This window comes from Pipistrellus hanaki (assembly GCF_964339955.1).
Source record: "Pipistrellus hanaki genome assembly, chromosome: 6".
Lineage (NCBI taxonomy): Eukaryota > Metazoa > Chordata > Mammalia > Chiroptera > Vespertilionidae > Pipistrellus > Pipistrellus hanaki.
This window is the reverse complement of record NC_140508.1, coordinates 70,567,869-70,587,906: the sequence shown is the minus strand read 5'-3', so window position 1 is coordinate 70,587,906 and position 20,038 is coordinate 70,567,869. Positions and strand designations below refer to the sequence as shown.

General features: G+C 35.6%; 1 protein-coding gene across 1 annotated transcript in view; it reads left to right on the top strand.

The window, feature by feature from the left end:
* DCC (DCC netrin 1 receptor) overlaps nt 1-20,038 on the top strand; it is an 893,480-nt gene that overhangs the window by 431,596 nt on the left and 441,846 nt on the right. Inside the window, exons 3-5 of the mRNA XM_084888913.1 lie at nt 1,215-1,499; nt 10,337-10,487; nt 11,817-11,953. Coding sequence (XP_084745039.1) covers nt 1,215-1,499; nt 10,337-10,487; nt 11,817-11,953 — 573 coding nt within the window. The remainder of the gene's footprint in view (nt 1-1,214; nt 1,500-10,336; nt 10,488-11,816; nt 11,954-20,038) is intronic.

Here is a 20,038-nt window from a genome sequence, read left to right as displayed (position 1 = left end):
TTGACTAAATAAAATTTAAACCTAAATCTAGCAAATTTTGAGTTAGTTAAAATAAATCTATAAAATAGAAATTGCATAAAATATGATCTGCAAAACTGAATGTGAACCTCAAATTGATGAATGAATAAAACTTTATCTGAAATGGACTTAGAATGAAAGAAATGTTGAGTAAGATTAAAATGAAAATAGAAATACTGTAATATAATGGTGATGGTTAGCACATGAATCAATGAATTAGGATTATTTAATTGAGGTTACTCTAAAAATAAAATGCATCTATCAGTAATGGCACAGTTCACATAATAATGTTTATTTGCAATTCAAAGATAGTTCTTATGGTCAAAACTTTAGGGTCACAATTATCTGTTCAAAAGAGGGGCTTCAGAGGGCAGATTACAGTATCGCCTACCCTTTCACATTAAAAATCACCATGAAGGAGGCTTCTTAGCAAGGCTTGTGGTCAGGGATGGCCAATTGGTTGGTTTATTTTATTTATTTTATTAATTTTTCACTACATTTTCTTTTTAAAAATTCTTTATGTAGAAATTATTACATATGTTCCCGTTTCCCCCATTGACCCCCTCTAGCTTTAGCATTTTTTCTCTATACTACACCCCTAACTGACAAATACAGATGCATATTTGCCTTAAGCTGTTAGCCCATAACAGTGTGTTCTCTGTTATTATAATCAGCGGTTAATATCGCCCATTTGTTTCTTGAAGCTGCCCTAGGTTATGCCATGTGGCCAGTCCATCATAATCCCATAATTTAATAGTTCTTTGTTCAAAGTGGGATGATGAATGAGCACAGGTCCCGAATTAAAAAGAAGCAAGTCTCTTTTGCAGTATTGCAACATAAGAACTGGGCATTTATTTGTGGAATTTCACTTTTCTGCACCTCCATTTCCTAATGTATAAAATGAGGATGATCTTGTCTGCTCTGTTTAGTTTACAAGGCTGCTTTATTAACCAATAACAACCGAACAGTAAACTTCAAGAGATTAATGGCCACATCATTATCGTATTTTAGCTCCAGAAACTACTGTAGTGCCAGGCACATACTACGGTAAAATGAGAAAACAAATGAGATGAAATATGAGGAAAATACTTTGTACAATACAGGTTTCTATGCACAATACAAATGCGATTATTTTTATTGGCGACTGTCACATCTCCTCTGAAAGATGTACCCTTCCTTCTTCGTTTTCCCCACAGGACCTCTGAGGTTTCTGTCCCAGACAGAGTCTGTCACGGCCTTCATGGGAGACACGGTGTTACTCAAGTGTGAGGTCATCGGGGAGCCCATGCCAGCGATCCACTGGCAGAAAAACCAGCAGGACCTGGCTCCCAGCCTGGGCGACTCCCGGGTGGTGGCCTTGCCCTCGGGCGCGCTGCAGATCAGCAGACTCCAGCCTGGGGACACTGGCATCTACCGGTGCTTAGCCCGCAACCCAGCCAGCTCGAGAACTGGAAACGAAGCCGAAGTCAGGATTCTATCAGGTATTGCAGCACTCTTTTTTAAAAAATAAATTTTTATTGAATTCAGAGAGGAAGGGAGAGGAAGGGGAGATGGAAACATCAAGAATGAGAAAATCCTATACACCCGACGTGTGGGATGGAGCCTGCAACACAGGCGTGAGGTCTGATCGGGAATCAAACTGTGACCTCCTGGTTCATAGGTCTACGCTCAGCCACTGAGCCCCACCCACTGACTGGGCTTGTAGTGTTCTTTATTCTTCCTAGGATTATGTTCTCTAGAGTACAGTAAACAACCATTTTTCCTTTAACAAATAAGTTATATTTGTTTTAAGTTCCTTATTGTGTATTAAAGTTTTGTTTTATATTTTCTCTTTTCCTTTTTCTTTGAGCTATTAGATGAAGGTATGCCAAAAGCGTGTCCTATTTGTCTATGTCTTATAGTTGAAGTTTCCAGAGAAACAGATATTTTCCTTATATTTGGCTTCATTCATTCCATCAATATATGAGTGTTTCTTTGAGCAAAGCCCATTGCTAAGCATTTAAAAAAATTTTCTCTAGTAAAATTTTTTAAACATGAAGTGATGATTACTTAACAAGGATAAGAACCTTCCCCAAGTTAACATTAAACATTTATTCACTCATCCATTCATACACTTGTTTTTGAGAAGCATTGTACTGAGTACTAGGGATATATATAATGACTAAGACTGACACGGAGCCTGGCTTACTAGGGTTCTGGTTGGCAAGGACATTGCTTAATTACAATGAAGAGTGATTGATATTATGAGGAGAACAATTTTTCCTGTCCTCTTAATCTTTTTCTCTCCTCTGGCAACTCTCTAAACTCTAGGTTTATTCTCCTCTCCAAAATAATTAGAGATTGGATTGGCTATTCTCTAAGATTTTGTCTCTTCCGATTTCTACTACTATTAAATACCTATGTACTATCTACTTTCTTATTTAGTGTCACTTGTAAGGTTTGGTTAGACTAGTGAGAATCACCAGAAAGGCACATACTTGAGAAACCATGACAGATTCCCTATCAAAGTATTGATGTTGGCCCTTGTCTCTGCTCTCTATGTGTAGTTTCCACAAATCCATCAGCTGTGTGGAGGGTCACATCCTGTCATCCAAAAAGCAAATAGGAAGGCAGGGGAGAGTAGTGGGGGAAAGAGATCAACCAATGAACTCATATGCATATATGCATAATCCATAGATACAGACAATAGGGTGGTAAAGGCTTGGGGGGAGACGGGGAAGGGCAATGGGGAATAAAAAGGGACACATGTAAAACTTTCAACAATAAAGATTTATATAAAAAAGCGAACTAGCAATTTGATTGAAAGTTGCAGGTTTTTTTAATAAGGGCATGTCTAAAACCTCTTCTAATTCTTCTGTGTATTCTTTTCCCCATTATTCACAGAAATACTGATTTAAATGTGTCAGTGACCATCAGCAGCACTGTTACCTTCCATCTATCTGCTAGGCAGTGAAAGATGCAAATTTAGCATTTATTCCAAAAACATACATTCATTTATTTAGGTACCCATTATATATACATAAATTTTAAATATTTATACCCATATATCTTGAATAATGCATCTGTTAAGTCTAGGTACACTACATAGAAAATTGGCAAGAATATGTTTGACTATCTTAATATGACTGAGAGGTTATTTCCCTGTGGTATGAAGGCACATAGTTGGACTAATAAAATATTAAATCTGAAATGGAAAGTTTTGAAAGGCACAGAGATATTATCATCAAATAACCATTTACTTTTATTTGTTCACTTTGTAAATCCATGGAGGTTTGCATTGTAATCATGGAGGTTTATTTAAAGCCAAATTTCATGTTGTTAATTTGGCTAAATCAAGAATATGTTGGTATACTTTGGAGGCGCCTAGTTTTTTTCTTACCTGAATGGAAACTAAAATTTTTTGAATTCATTACATTTAATGAGAACCTTTCTCAAGTTCTATTTGAATAATATTAACTTTAGAAAGGAATTATGAGCAGAGGTAATAAATACACACACACACACCACATACCCACACACATGTTATTGTCATACTTAAGATTGTCTCATTTGCCACTGATCACATAAAGGCACTGCTGAAGGAACACGTTTGTCCATTTATTCTTAAGTTTGCAAGTTGATTAGGGGGTCAAATATATAGATCCACAAGTATAAAAATGAGTAAGAGAATGAATGACTGAATGGGTAAGCCCAGCTTCTCTTACTTGCCACTTGTTCTCTCATTTTTAAGATCATGATTATTCTTTTTTAATCAATTTCCAATTTCCAATTTGAGGAAGTATTGATTTGAGGGAGTGATAAATTACATACATATATTGCCCATTCTTTATCTAACACTTAGTTAATCCATTCTGATAAAGTCCACTAAAACAGAAACCTATCATATTATTAACATGATTCAGGAGCATTAAAGTGGGACCTGAATGGTTACCACTCTTTAAAATATGTATTCTTCTATGATCATTTAAGTACCATGCTGAGTGAGGAAGTGGCCTATATTGTTTCACTTTGATACATAAATGCTAATTAGAAGTCACATGTCCAGCACTTGTTTTTACCACAGTTCATATGGAGAGCACTCACATTGTATTTTGTGTGTATAGACAGTCATTTACTTCTAAAAAAAAAAATAAGTACAATGTTATTGTACTTATTCAAGGTCATGTGAAATATATTTCAAGTTTCCACTTTTATATAGCAGGTGTCTAATATTACACAGTAATTGAGATCTATTGAATTAAAAATCCAAAAAATCAAATAGCTGTTTTGAAATGCTTTCTTTTAACAGCAATTTTGATTTATTCACTGAATAAAAAAGTAAATACTTTATTCAACACCTTTTAAGTGAATCTTATATACTGCCATGACACAGGTTGCTAGGAAGACAATGTTGGAAGACTGCCCTGAGATAGCTGTTGTCTAGTGGGGGACATAGACAAAGCAGCCCATGAACTTGCTATGAGAAACTAACACACACAATGCCATAACTATATATATGATAACAACACCAATGTGTCAATCTTGGAGGACAAGTGGTAGCTAGTCCAAGAGAAGTATATACGTCAGGAATAAGCGAGCATTTATAAGAAAAGCATAGAGGAAAGAGAGATAAAGACTTTTTCAAAGTAACCTAACTGCACACATTCTATTTAACATGATCATAGGGCATAGGAAGGGTTGAAGGAGTATGAGTTACAAGGAAAGAAGATAATGGAATAAGGAAGATACGGTAGAATGTGTGGCAGTAATCCTTCAGAGACTTGACCAAAAGCTGCTATAAAGTGATATCACAAGGATTCAGAAATGAAGATGGGTGGTGAGATTTTCGGGCAGGTCTTGAAAACATATTAGATGTGGTGTCTGAGGGAGGGAATGGAGTTCTGGATCAATGAAAGCTGAGCAGTGGCATTTCCACTGAGATTGGGATTGGGGTAGTGGTTCATTGTATGCAAAATAAAGTGCAAAGTTTTAAAAGAGATTTTCTCATAACTTAATGTTTTCCAGATTCAATGTATAATTGTTTCATTAAATGGTAGGAAAATTAGTAACTAACTAAATTTTTTGATTAATGTTTTAAGATAGAAGTTAGACTTTGCTTCTGAGGAATTATACATTTTAGCACATTAAGTTAGTATTAAAGCACAAAGAACTTTTTTGAAATATTGATAACAATACACTAAGAGCTGAGATGCTTTAAAATATCTTATTGTACGTGGTGAAGAATGTATGAGGAGCTGAAGTAGCCATTGAGACTGTCAAGTCCACTTCACTCAGCTCTCATCACTCCTGAGTGCCAAGTAGTACATTGGGTTGCTAAATATAAATCTGCTTTGGACATTAGGTTGAGTAAAATAACTGGCCTATACTCATATTTCAGTTTTCATAATGGCCTAATTGAATTGAACAATTTGTAATTTAATATATTATTCATCCATCCACTTAACTACAATTAGGTGACCCTGGGCCCTGGGTAACTATGAACTAAATATCTGTATAATTAAAGTCATTGGCTTTGATGGAGTAAATTGGGCTAAAGTATATTTCAAATAATTTTTCTCCACAATATTTATTTTTATTGAAATAATTTTTAACAGAAAACATTCCCAAAATCATATTATTTAAATAGAAAACTATGGTTTTTAGCTTAAAAATAATTTCATTATTTTTGCCATCACTAAGAATTATTACTAATCCAATGGGTGCATTAACATTTTTGATTTGACTAAATATTTCTTATATTGCAAAATTAAATCTATTTTGCTACCATTTGTTTTTACAATTTCTACAGAATAATGATCTGAAGGGGATAACAAAAATGGCACATACTTTGTTTTTAAATTGACCATCATGCCAGCTAGTTAATTAATATAGCTATATGACTCTATAAAGCAGGAGAGGGTAAATTCAGGAAAACATATTTAGTTCCAAATCAGTACAGACAAAAAATAAGCAAATTTGAGGTGGAAAATTTGAAAAGTCTTTATAGAGATGTTTACTTTTCTAGATCATCAGGGGATAAACATTTATGGAAAGATGTCAGCAGATTATAAGTCTAGAAAGAAAGGTTAAACCTACATTATGAAAAGTCTTGAACCCCATCCCAATCAACTAGATTTCATTCTGTTAATTTTATTAATAGTTTCAAATTCTTAACGGTTTTCGAGCAATGGGTACCATAAGCATGCATACTGATAAGCAGAAACAACAAAACGAAGAGTAAATAAGATTAAGATATTATCTTGTTTTATATACCATACTTAAAGTTTTTACTGCACTGAAGGATTTTCCCATTGTCTGCTTTCTTTTTGTAGTCTAGTTTATTTTAATATATTTTTATTGATTTTAGAGAGGAAAGAAGAGAGAGAGAGAAATAGAAACATCAGTGATGAGAGAGAATCATTGATCGGCTGCCTCCTGAACACCTCACACTGAGGATTGAGCCTGCAATGGATAGAGCGTCGGCTTGGGGACTGAAGGGTCCCGGGTTCGATTCTGGTCAAGAGCATGTACCTTGGTTGCGGGCATATCCCCAGTAGGGGGTGTGCAAGAGACAGCTGATCGATGACTCTCATCGATGTTTCTAACTCTCTATCTCTCTCCCTTCTTCTCTGTATAAAATCAATAAAATATATTTAAAAAATAATAAAAAATAAAAAAAGAGGATTGAGCCTGCAACCTGGTCATGTGTCCTGATCAGGAACGAAACTGTGAACTGCTGGTTCATAGGTTGACACTCAACCACTGAGCCATGCTGGTCGGGCAAGAACACTATTATATCATACTATAAACTAGGTATTTTAGCTTTTCACAGATCTAAGTTGGATAGGATGGTTTTGTGAAGTCCATGTTTCCTTTATGTTACATCAGATTTACTCCAGATGGCATAAAGGGGTCAGCAGTTAGATTGTTATAATTCATGAAATCAGTTCATATTAAGTTAATCTTGATCAATTAATGAATATTTAAAATTCCCAATTTGAACTATTATTATCGGTTGTTAAAATCATGGAGTCTCACACCAGACTCAGTACAAATATTAATTTTAAAACTTGCTACTAATGAAATTTAGGGCAAGTAATTTAATTTAACTCTTTATCTTATAAAATATAGAGAATAATAATGCACATTTTATAGGGTGGTTATGCGGTCTGAATTTAATAGGCCAAGTACAATACCTGGAATTAAGTCCTTGGTAGCTATTATAATTACGTTGGCATTTTAGAAATTCCAGTCTTAAAGAATTTGATTCTCCCTTTAAGATTATTTTTCTGATAATGAATTACCTGATTTTGATTCTACATCTCCAAGTATTCATTCATCTACCGGTATTTACTTATACTATTTATCAATAGTTCTATTTTATGCATTTCCCTTTTACATCTACTAGAGGTCAGAGTCTCCTGAAACCTTATTCTCTAGTAGCTCACTATTATATGATTTTCACCCTCACTTTCCATCAATATAATTTCTTTTGCTATATAAAATACCGCTAGAGGTCTGGCTTAAAGATTGGCATAAGAAGATAAATAAGACTTCTGGTATTTGAACTTTTTAGCCATTGCCAATTCATCTAATCCTCTATAACTGTTAGTTTCTTTATCTGTTAACCAGCCTCACTACCAAGGATCTCATTTATTGTTTCATTCCACAATCATCCCCAAATCTGTCTTCCTGATCCCAGTGTTTAAGAGTTCAAGTTTGCCAGGTAAACTTTAGTTACTGAAAACCAGGAGGTCATGCTGACACATTACAACTAAAGATCAAAACATGGTACCATCAAATATGAGATGGTACTACATTTAGATTAATTTTAAAACAATAGTTTTAAACTTGATTTATGTTGACACAAAAGCACACCCAGAGAAGATAGGGTAGCTTTATTGCACACAATTGACCCCATGTAAGCTGACCATGTTCCATGTGACTGTGTGTCCTTGCTCCTCCCAGATGACAACTTAGCTTGGCCTTCGGTAACCAGGGCCTGGCCAATGCATAATCAGGCCATGTGGGAATTTGTTACTGTAGGTCAGGTCTTTTAACCGGCATCAGATAACCAGTATTTCTAATGACATTGATGAAACAATCCGTTAAAAACAATCAGTAAAGGTATGCCTGTATATCATGACACAGTGTTTTGGATAAATAGATATATTCTGTTTAGTTTTTGAATTAAAAAGTAAGTCTTTAAATAGACTTCCCAGTGCTATTTTGGGGGACATCAACAGTGCCTAGGATTCCAAGTTAAAAGTACTTGAAATACTGGGGGTCCTAGTATATTTTTCTTGCATGTCTATACTTCTAATGTCCCTAGTGATCTCTCCCTCACCACCTCATTAGGTTTTCTATTTCATCCTTCTTGACTGATGTTAGATATTGATTATACTATCTTCCCTTAACTCCCATTTCCTGAAGGTCACAAATGCAAACCTGAAATTGTCCTCCACCTGTAGTAACGAAGATTTCTTAGAAAGGAGAGAGTTTTTCTTTCCCAAGAATCTCTTGAAGTTGGCATTTGGTCAGTTCTGCATTTCCTAGGCATGTGATACTTTGCAGCCCGGACTGGATGACTGAAGGTCAGGCAGTCCGCCCTGACTTACACAGAGGCTTTCTCTGAAGATGTGTAGAAGCCAAACCTATACCCGGTGAAGAAGAGGTCACAGAGATGAACAAGATAGCCTGTGCATCCTCCTCCTCCTCTCTGCTTTTGTTTTACATCAATTTATTCCTGGAACAAAAAACAAAACACTGTGTCATAATATACAGGCATACCTTTCTTGATTCTTTATACAAAAAGGGGAGTTAGCATAAAAACTCTACTGCTTTTCTGGAAATTTTAAATGCCATTTTACACATTTGTATAAATTATGAAGATTTCTGGGTTTTCTAAATTAATTTTGACACATCACAATAGCAACATTTGTTTTCTGTGATTTGACTGTCAGCTGCAAAATTTAGAAACAAAAATCTATAAATGAAAAAAATCACTTCCTTCAGGCCTTCCACTGATAGACTCAAAATGTGCCTGTGAGACAGAAGGGATTTGGCCATATGCCAGTGATAAAAATAGATGCTCTTCTTTCTTCCTCCAAACTGTAACTACAATTAGCTGTGTGTGTGTGTGTGTGTGTGTGTGTGTGTGTGTGTGTACCCGCACGCGCGCGCATGCTCATGTATACGTGCTCATGGAGAAAAAAAGAAAATATGAACAGATGTAGGAGTATTTACAGAGATGGAATGTTATATTTAGTTCTGAATTGGTGTAAATGAGGAAGAAAAGTAATAGAATCATAGATGATGAATAACAGCTCCTGAGAAATAGCTCCCTTTTCCTGCTCTGTTCAGAGCTCCTTGGCTTTTGGCCTCATGGAGGTTTCTGTTTGGTGTCAAATAAATTTTGATTCCAGTGATCAAGCTGGTTTTAATGAAAGACACTCTAAACAGAATTAGAAGGCGTTTCATGGAATGTTTCACTCCGAGCACAGAGCACAATCCCAGTACACTGCAGTACCAGAGGATCACAATAACACAACTCATAATATTTTTGCTGTTGGAGGCTCTTACCTTCAATTTGTAAATAATCCAACACCTCAGGTAGGGTATGCTACTTAGTATGTACCTGTGTGTGAAGACACATGGCACCTGTTGGATTTCCTAAAACAAAACTAGATGGGGTTGCTAAGGAGCCAGCAGGTGAGCAAGCAGTAAGTTAGCTCAAAATCTAGGAAACTAGGTCTGCAAAATTAAATTAATTTGTAATTCTTATGCCTATGAAGAAATCAAAGAGAATACCCCATGGTAGTGGGTAGTATCCTTTCATTTCCAATCAGAAACAAAAATGGTTTGCATTAGGAAAGCATATAAATCAAAAGCAAGTACTGGTAATTTTAAGGAAGATAATTATTAAGCTGTGAAAGCCAGCATTATGTTCTTGCTGACACAGATGCCAACAGTCCATAATTACATTTCTCTCTGCCTCAGTTATTCTTTAGACTCAGCCATGTAAGTTTAGTCACATTGACTTATGAGAAGGTATGAGAAAATATCTCATGAAGGTATGAGATATTTTCTCATATCTTCTATATTCTAATCCTCTGCACTTATGTGTTATTTTGCTTATTTTATTTACCAATCCACAGCCCCATTAAAAGAAAATCATTGTCATCACAGAGTGTGCGTGCATTCTACACCTAATGTCTTAGAATGACTCTCTCTCATCATTGATGTTCCTATCTCTCTCACTCTCCCTTTCTTTCTGAAGTAAATAAAATGTGTGTTGTTTTTTTTTTTTTTTTATGTGACTCTGTGTTTCTCCCCACAGACCCAGGATTGCATAGGCAACTGTATTTTCTGCAAAGACCTTTCAATGTGGTAGCCATTGAAGGAAAGGATGCTGTCCTAGAGTGCTGTGTGTCCGGCTATCCTCCCCCGAGCTTCACCTGGTTACGAGGAGAGGAAGTCGTCCAACTCAGGTATTGTAGGACTTCTGTGAAGTTGTACGCTATGATTTCTCTTTCTCTAGTTTGATAGAGATCCCTACAAATATTAGGGTCTTTGATATTAAATCAATATTTTTCCATTTTCCTATGAAAGACATTTACCCACCTAGATAAAGGTTTGAGAAATGGTCAAAATTTGTGAGATCAATTCTAAAAGGAAATTTTTAAAAGCCACATTTTCATTGAGATAATTCTTCCCAAAGAGTCTTCAACAAAGATACTCGGAAAGATCTCATAAGCATATAGCAAGTGAAATATTTCTTAAGAAACCAACATTTCTTGAATTCAAGATATAACATTCAAATATAGTAGGTTTGTGTAACTTTTGTTAGCTCCAGTAATATTTCTCACTATCTTCTCTACAGCAAATATCTCAGGTAAGGCAGGAAAAGGACTTGACCAGCTTTGACTTACTGGGCATTACTATTAAGGCATGGTTAGAAAGTAAGCTCTTAAATAGAATGGAACACTTAGTCTGAAACATTTTGATTGAATGAGTTTCACTTAAGAAATTAATTTCATTGATTTTTGAGGTTTGGCATGCTCCTTTTCAACACATTTATTTTCTATGGTGAGATAGGTGCAGAGACAATAAGTTAATCTCTAAATGTCATTTACCTTAAATCCTATATAATAGAAAGCTAATATGCAAATTGTCCCCTCCACTAGGAGTTCAACCAGGAGTACCTCCAGGAGGGTGGAGCTGGCTGGCCAACTGCCCGCAGCCCTGCCCCCGATCGGCACCCCCTCACATCCACTGGTGCATGGACTCATGCACTGGGCTTCTAGTTTTAATAAATGGTATGGTATCACAATACTTCCGGGAACATGAAAGCATATGGAACCCTTTCCATCTGCAGAGTGTCACAATATCTTCCCTGAGCATAGCCTGGCATTCCTGGCATGGTGTGAAAGGGCCTTGTACAAAAGTTACTAAGTAGGATGAAGGCCACATGGCACTGACCTCTGCTGTGAAGATCAACTTCTCTGGACCTTGCAGCTTTCGAATTCAAAACGAAAGAACTGGCCCAGATTATCTATACATTTTTCTCAGCACTAACATTAGTGCCAAGTTGAATCTACTTCAATTCTTCAATCAATGCACACAGCCTTCCAATGGGAGTGGTTTACCTTGAAGGAATTTCTCACTAATAACTGCAATACCATCAATTCCCTATGATACAGAATTTCTTTTCAGTTTTATAATTTGAATTTTTGTAGAGTTCATTCAAACCTTTGAGTACCTATTGATAGATGGCATGTTAGTTTAGTCTCTAATTTCATATGCTTTTGTCTTAACAGGTCCAAAAAGTATTCACTATTGGGTGGAAGCAACTTGCTTATCTCCAATGTGACAGATGATGACAGTGGAACGTACACCTGCGTTGTCACATATAAAAATGAGAATATCAGTGCTTCTGCAGAGCTTACAGTCTTGGGTAAGTTAATGGCTTGAAATGAGTTTACATGGTACCCTTCAAAATATATCACCATGATGCTTCAACTGCTTATTGCCCAATTGCTCCCTATGTTTTTAAGTGGAAAATTGCCATCTCGGTACTCCACTTGTAGCCTTGCTCTGCTTTGATTAATTGCATCGGGGTTAAATGCAGTGTTTGAATACTTGCTCATTGATTAAAATCCAGATTCATCACACTTTAGTCTATTTATTTCAGTGATGCAACTGAAAACTACCAAAATTATTATTTAACAAATGTGATATTCCAAAATACATTATCTGGGGAAAATAAATGAAGTGAATGAGATAAATCGCATGACAAATATGAACCTCGATAGAAAAGTCAGTTGTCATTTGAGATGACAGGGCATCTGAGAGTGAGTTCAGATGTGTTGTTAAAATTTCTTTGTTAAGATGGAGGGACTGTAGATGTTATCTTGAGAGTGAATCATTAAAATCAAATACATCTAGAGAAAATTTGCATGGCAAGAATATAATTTAAAGAAATTTAAGGACCACAGATGGGTTCAAATTATTCCGAGAGGAAGGGTCACCGGCTATCATTGCAAATTAATCATTCTTCTGTGTGGTAGGTATTCCAATGGGATGCATATTTTATCATCTACTCCAGATTGTTTTTAGGCCAGTTTCTTTGAATTATGTAGTTTGGAGAAAGTACCTTAACATTTGAATTTCAATTGATTTTTCATGTAACAACAAAAATTTGTCTACCAGTCTTTGGATTAGTTTTCCTTTGGAATAAATCTTCTTACCTTTTAAAGAGCCCAGGAAAAATCATAGGCTCTTGGAAATTTATTCGGTAAAATTGAAAAGATTCAGTATACTGATTATATCAGCTAGTCCATATCATAATATCATTATGCTATCCATTCTGCTTTGTGGGTTTCATGTTTATTTTTAAAATGTTTTAATCTGTATTCAGGGTAATAATGCATACGATGGGTGAGGCAATAGACTTATTTGTTTCTTGATCAAATCATAAATATTAAACTAAGAATAGGCAAAGGACTTTCTTTGGTTTTGGAGGTAATGTTATTCTAACTTAATATCATCTGTCTTTAAAATTACAACAATTTCATTTATTCTTATACTAGAGGCTGGTGCATGGTATTCGTGCAAGGGGCTCATCTCAGATTCAATGGGAGGTCTTCTGGTCTAATTAGCATATTATGCTTTTATTATTATAGATGGAAGTTTTTGGTGAAGCACAAACTTTTGCATTTGTAACATCAAAGTACAGTAACACAGAATGGTTACCATAGAAATTATCTTGTAATGTCTATTACAGATCATAAGGCAAATACAGTTATGGGATGCAATATAATTCATAGTGATCATAGGTCACTATTACAGATTAAATAAATCTCTAATTGCAAACACATAAAGTTAAATTATATCTCAAACAAATGCACATTATTTAAATATGTAACACTTCATTGGTATGTAAGACTAATATATAAATTCTGATTTCTGAGACTACAGAATTAGCATAAAATATCTGTACAGACATAAATATCTGCATGCATATAATATTCATGTACATTTCTCTGTGTGTTCCTATGTATGTGAGTGTCCTTCAGTTCTTTATTGTTGAGAATTACCTTGTTTCCAAGTTCAACTTAATGAAAACGAACACTGAGATGATCATTTTAATAAATATATCTTTGTTATTTATTTGCTTATTACTTAAAGAAAAGTTTAGCAGAAACAGTTATAATCACCAGCAATGCAAGAATTTGCCTGTCACCTGGGCCAATCTATGAACCAAAAGTTCATGGTTTGATTCCTGGTCAGGGCACATGCCTGGGTGGCAAGCTCAATCCCCAATGTGGGGTGTTCAGAAGGCAGTCAATCAATGATTCTCTCTCATGATGTTTCTATCTCTCTCTCCATCTCTCTTCCTCTCTGAAATTAATAAAAGTATATTTTAAAAGAGAATTTGCCTATCATCATTCATGAGTATATTTTTTCCTAGTCCCCAATATTTGCTTATTTAACAATTTTATAAAATTAAGTCTTCTTTTTTCTAATTTTCATCGCTATTAAATCCAGGTTTCTTTTTATAGTTTTAATGTCATTTTTTTCACCTTTTTACTTTTATGGAAATAGTCATTTTCATTTTGTTGACTTGTAGGAGCTCTTTCTATAGGAAGAATAGTAACTATGTTGCATATGCTCCATGTGTATATTTTTGTCATTTTTTTAATTAAAAATTTTATTTTATATATGGTACAAAGTCTTTTTTTTTTAATGGCTGCTGGCTTTGTGGGCTTTAGACTTACATTTTTGTTCTAAATGGATCACCTTATTTAGATGTGATTATGCATTGAATGTGTAAATTAGCAGTACTAATTTTTAAAAATAGATGGAGCTGTGTTTATATCTTGGGTGCTTTAGGTGTGTGGTTTTTTTGGGGGGAGTTGAATCTTTCTAATAACTGGGTATATATTTTAAAGATTTCCCTACAGCCCTCGTAAAATTTATAACTATTGTAGAAGGCATAATTTAATTCAGGAGGTGGTTATAATGCTGTTTTAACTGTTCTACTCAGAGTTTAAAGTATCAATATAATGATTTTTTTTTATATATTCTTTGACTATTCTGATTTAAAGTTCATCTTGAATTTATTTGGAAAGTAGAACCTATTACTCTTTTAACTGGACGATGAAAAATAAGATGAAAATAACCATTTATGTTAATGATTCTGACCTGTTGGAATAGCCATCAATATGTTACTAGTGACCAAGTTTTTAGTACATGTACCACATAGGTTCTGGGAAGGCTAACAAAGGTTTGAAATCTGGCTTAAATGGGATTTTAGTATCACCACAAATGTATACAATCAGTTGCTCTAATGCCTTATGGCTAAGATTTTTTTTCATAATGTAAACTTGGAATCAGTGACGATATGAGGAGTTGATAATCTCTATTCTCATAAAAGACAGAGCATAAAGCCCGGGGGGGGGAGGCGGGGGCGCGTTGGAGGGGTCCTTGAGAGGATGCAGAGCCAGGCTCTCTGATATGGTCCTAGCTTCTGTTTCATTTGAATCACTACTGCCATAATGAGCTACAGAGCTGTAGTCTGTCCATTTTTATTTGTAAACTGTCCAACTTTCTGACTGAAAAATTATCATCATTTCTAAAAATATATTAATTTTTCCCTATATCTATTCACCTCCATCATTAGGCAAACGTCCATATGCATAGCATGATTTGCCACTGACTTAGGTCTAGATTTATTCCTTGTCTGAATAGATGCATACATGCATGTGTTAAATATGTATTTGATCTTTAACCAATAAAGTGCCCAACCTTAGATAATTTCTGTACACTGTTCATACACACACACACACACACACACAAGAAGTAGGTGGAAGGTTCACTTTTCAGTAGAAGCCGTTAGGTCTGAAATCCATGAAAAAATGAAAACATTTTTGAACTTTTCAGAAAGGATTCTGGAATTTATTTTAAAGAGGTCTGCAGTAATTTATTCAATATACTATTAAAAGTTTACCTTTGGCCCTAGCCAGTCTGGCTCAGTGAATAGAGCATCAGCCCGTGGTCTTAATGATCCTGGGTTGGATTCTGGTCAGGGGCAATGCCCAGGTTGTAAGCTCCACCCCTAGTAGGGGACATGCGGGAGGCAGCAGATCAATGATTCTCTCTCATCTCAATGATTCTCTCTCATCATTGATGTTTCTCTCTCTCTCTCCGTCTCCCTTACTCTCTGAAATCAATAAAAATAAAAAATTAAAGAAAAAAGTTTGTCTTTGTGTTTAGGCTTCCCTGATGATTTTCCTCATCAACTTTCTAAAAAAAAAAAATGTTGGCTATAATTGGCACAAACTAGTTAGTAGGAGACAAATAATTCTGATGGGTCAGATCTTTAAACATAATTAAAGACTTGAAGCCACATCCAAGAGTTCCCCATATGCTCCACGGTGTGAAGGGACCATATCATGTCACATGGTGGTTGAGTTTATACTTCTCCCAAGTAAACACCTTTGCAAGGAAGTCCTTTGTGGGAGGTGTCCCTCCTGCAGGAACTTCTCCTTAAGAAGGAGGCTCCCATGGTTCACCCTCTCTGGGTGCCTGTGTTCAGGAGGTCTCTCTCCATTGACCTAAGCTTGTCCATTGTAGACAGTTATGTTCTTTAAGCCTGATGGTAGTGTCTGTAGAATAATACATGCTATCTACATTTATATACACGATTCACATACTAGTATATTTTCTATTTTTAAGAAAATGTAACTTCAAAATTGATTCCCATCCTCTCTTAAATGCATATCACTATCTCAACCCAGCATTAATGTACTGATTCTGCAAATGCAACTATAATAGACCAAGCTATTCAGAAAGTTTTAGGAACATTATCTTAAAAGGGAGTTAAGAAGACAGCATATTAAGATACATGGGAAAAGTTTCAACTGTTAAAAACTATCATTTTTATTGTAGTGGGATGGAAAAAATCTATGTTAGTAACTCACTTTATTTTGAAAATGCTTTTGAATAATAAAGACGACATATATGTAGTGAATTAACCAATTACAGTTCCAGTCCCAGATATACAACTGAACCTCAGCATTAGTAGTAAAGCAGCAACCAACCAATGAGTAAGTGCCTCTGTGTGCTCTGCTAAGTACTCTTTGGACACAGAAAGGCACATATGACACAGATCCAGGCTTCATTAGGAAAAAAGACAGGAAGTGGGCATTAGTAAAAAACCCAAAGAACAGTTGGGGAAAGAAGGAGTCCAGGGGCCCTGGATAAAGAGTTCAACAAAGATGAGAGAATGGGAGTTGGGGTTTGGTTGGAGGAACAGGAGAGAACTTTCCAGGCAGAAGAAATAATTGGGCAAAAGTTTGGAGATAAGCATTGGGTGGGGAAGGGGAAGTGATTGATGTGACTGAAGATTGTGGGTAGGAAGAATTTCTGAGGTGGCTGAAAAGCAGCATAGATCCTGAATGTGTCGCTAATGTGGTTAGATTTTTATCTTTTAAAAAATATATCTTTATTGATTTCGGAGGGAAAGGAAGAAAGAGATAGAAACATCAATGTATGTCCCCAACTGGGAATCTAGCCCACAACTGGGCATGTGCCCTATCTGGCAATTGAACCTTGACCTCCTGGTTCATAGGTCCATGCTCAACCATGGAGCCCCACTGCCAGGGCTAGATTTTTATCTTAAGGCAATGGAAAGACATGGGAAAGGTTTTGAGTAGTGCCTTACTAGCAGTTTCATCGTGGCTAGTTATCTCTGCAATCCTCTTTTTCTTTTATAGAGAGTGATCACTATTTTTCATAGGATTTGCTGACTGCTTGGGTGCCAGAATTGGGAGAGAAGTATTGCAGACTAGCAGGCACAACTTTGGGTGCCCCAGGAAATAAAGAAGTATAAGATGCTCTTCCAGCCCTCAGGAGAAACCTAAAGCATAATTGCAAAGATTAAGCAGAAACAAACAAAATGAAGTGCCACCTATTAAAACACCTCATGCTTTCTCTTTGCCGCAAGCTTTCCTCATCTATAAAATATACAAAACAAGTGATCCACCCATGATTCTCATGGTATTTGAGACATTATATAATGATGTTCTCATACACAGGTTTTTCTTTGACAGAAATCTAGAAACAGAGGCAAAAACGGCAGTTGGTGGCACATGTAGCACATCTATATTTGTGAAACATTTTTCATTTCTTACTTTTTTCTGTGCATCTGCAGCCTGCAGTTCATGCTTTCTTTGCAATCATAAGAAACTTAAAAACAGGTGCCAGTCATGGCTTGATCATCTTGACCACTCAAATCCTTGCTTTGTTCTCTGGCTCATCTGAGATTTAAACTTAAGAAATATCATTGTACGTACAATAGGCCTAACTCATCTATCAAAGTTTTTTATAAGCTCTTCATTGAGGCTCATGGTTTTTTCATAGACTGAATTGTTTCTCCCCAAATTGACATGTTAAAGCCCTAATCATCGATTTGACTGTCTTTGGAGATAGGGCCTTTAAGAAGGTAATTAAGGCTAAATGTCATCAGAGTGGGGCACTGATCCAATAGCAATATTTCTTCATAAGAAGAGGCATCATAGCACTCTATCTCTTAGCGCATGCACACAGAAAGCAGGATAGGTGAGGACACAGAGAGGACATGGTCTGCAAGCCCTGGAGAGCTGTGTCACCAGAAACTAACCCTGCCAGAAACATGATCTTAGCCTCCCTCCCTTCAGGACTTTAAACAATAGCTTATGTTGTCTGAGACACCCAGGACTAGGGAGTTTCTAATGTAACCACAGAAAGAATATGTGTTTTATGCATTATATTGTTAAAACGATTTTTGAGCCCTAGCTGGTTTGGCTCAATGGGTAGAGCATTGTCCTGCTGAGAGAATATGTGTCCCAGGTTTGATTCCAGTCAAGGACAGATGCCTGGGTTGTGGGTTCAATCCCTAGTAGGTGCAGGAGGCAGCTGATCAATGATTCTCTCTCATCATTGATGTTTCTATGTCTCTCTCCTTTACCTTATGTGAAATCAATAAAAATATATATATTTTTAAAAAAGATTCTTCATTGGTTTTATAGAGACATGAGCTACAATGGAGAAGTATTTCAGTAATATTTATTGCATATCATTAGTACTGACAATCTTAAATTCATGACAGTGTAAAAAATAATGTCCTTAAAATAGCAATGAATCACAAAATTACTGGTTTATAAATGAGAAGCTGTGTAGTTATAAGATTATAAATTTAATGTTCCCCTGTCTTAGCTTTTCTTCAATATCACCCTCTCTTTATTTAGTAATTTTTGAATAACAGGTACTTCTCACATTTTAGATCCTATCATCTTAAATATGTCCCAATTTAATAATAAATATGTCATTAGCTACTAGGAAATTGTGTTTCTTTCTTTTCTTAATCAATTCTTAGATAAATTTAATTTACTAAAACAAGCTTATTGAAGTAAATATTCATGTCCCATCAACTCTCAGATGTGTCTAGTAATGAAAGAAAGCATGATAATTAAACACTGATGTGATTTTGTATTTTTTATTTTTATATATGTTTTAGTTTTAATAATTTTATTTTTACTGAAATATATATGATATTAGTTGCTAACTTCTGAGCATGTGTAATTAATTGGCCGAGTAGGGAATTGACCCAGCCATTTGTTTGGAGAGACAGTAGAACATTCACTTCCCATCAAGGTGTTCAATGGCCTCCTTTATAAACTTGCTGGGGGATCACCTATGCTGGGTGTTAGGCTCATTCTTAGTCAGAAATGGAAAATAGCTATCATAAAACATATTCATTAAGGTCATATTTACCCTTCTATTATAATGTCAACTCTTCATTTGAATGGAGCTCTCCTGAATTTACAATAGCACTGCTTCTGACTTAACAGCAGTCCTTAAATTTCATGTCTAGCTGTAATTGGCCTTTATTATCAGTGACCCCCTCACCCATCACATTTAATTATCATATTCATAAAGTAGTGCCTTAGGTAAGTTTATGTTGATTATCCTTCATGAGGTAATTGCCAAATGGATCTTATTGAAATTAGTTTAGAATTTTTCCATGACCTAAATGTAGTATACAAGTGCATAACCTAAGGCAGAATTAAGTTTTAAAAATGTAAAACTATCTATGAGCTGCTTCTTCCTATCACCTGTGTTACTTTCTTTATAGTTAAATTCTTCATCTGGGATTATAGCTTTCATAAGAATAAGCCAAAGTTCTATCCAAAATAAGGTTTGAAAGATTCTGTTGAATATATACGTTTTATATGCAGTTTAATATGATTGAAGTCTTACTATGTGGAGCTCTACTTTTTCCCCCTGTTCTCTTGGAGATGACAGTTTGAGCAGTGTTTTGCATTTATCCTTGAGATGGTTATGAATCTATTTTTTCTTTCTTGGATAGACAAGGAAGTAGAGGCCCCAGAGGGAAAGGCAAAGACTGTGCATTAACTCAGAGCATTAAAAGGCAATCTAAGGCCATGATTTTAATTAACCCTCACAATCTCTGCAAGGTGAATGGACCATCTGTAGT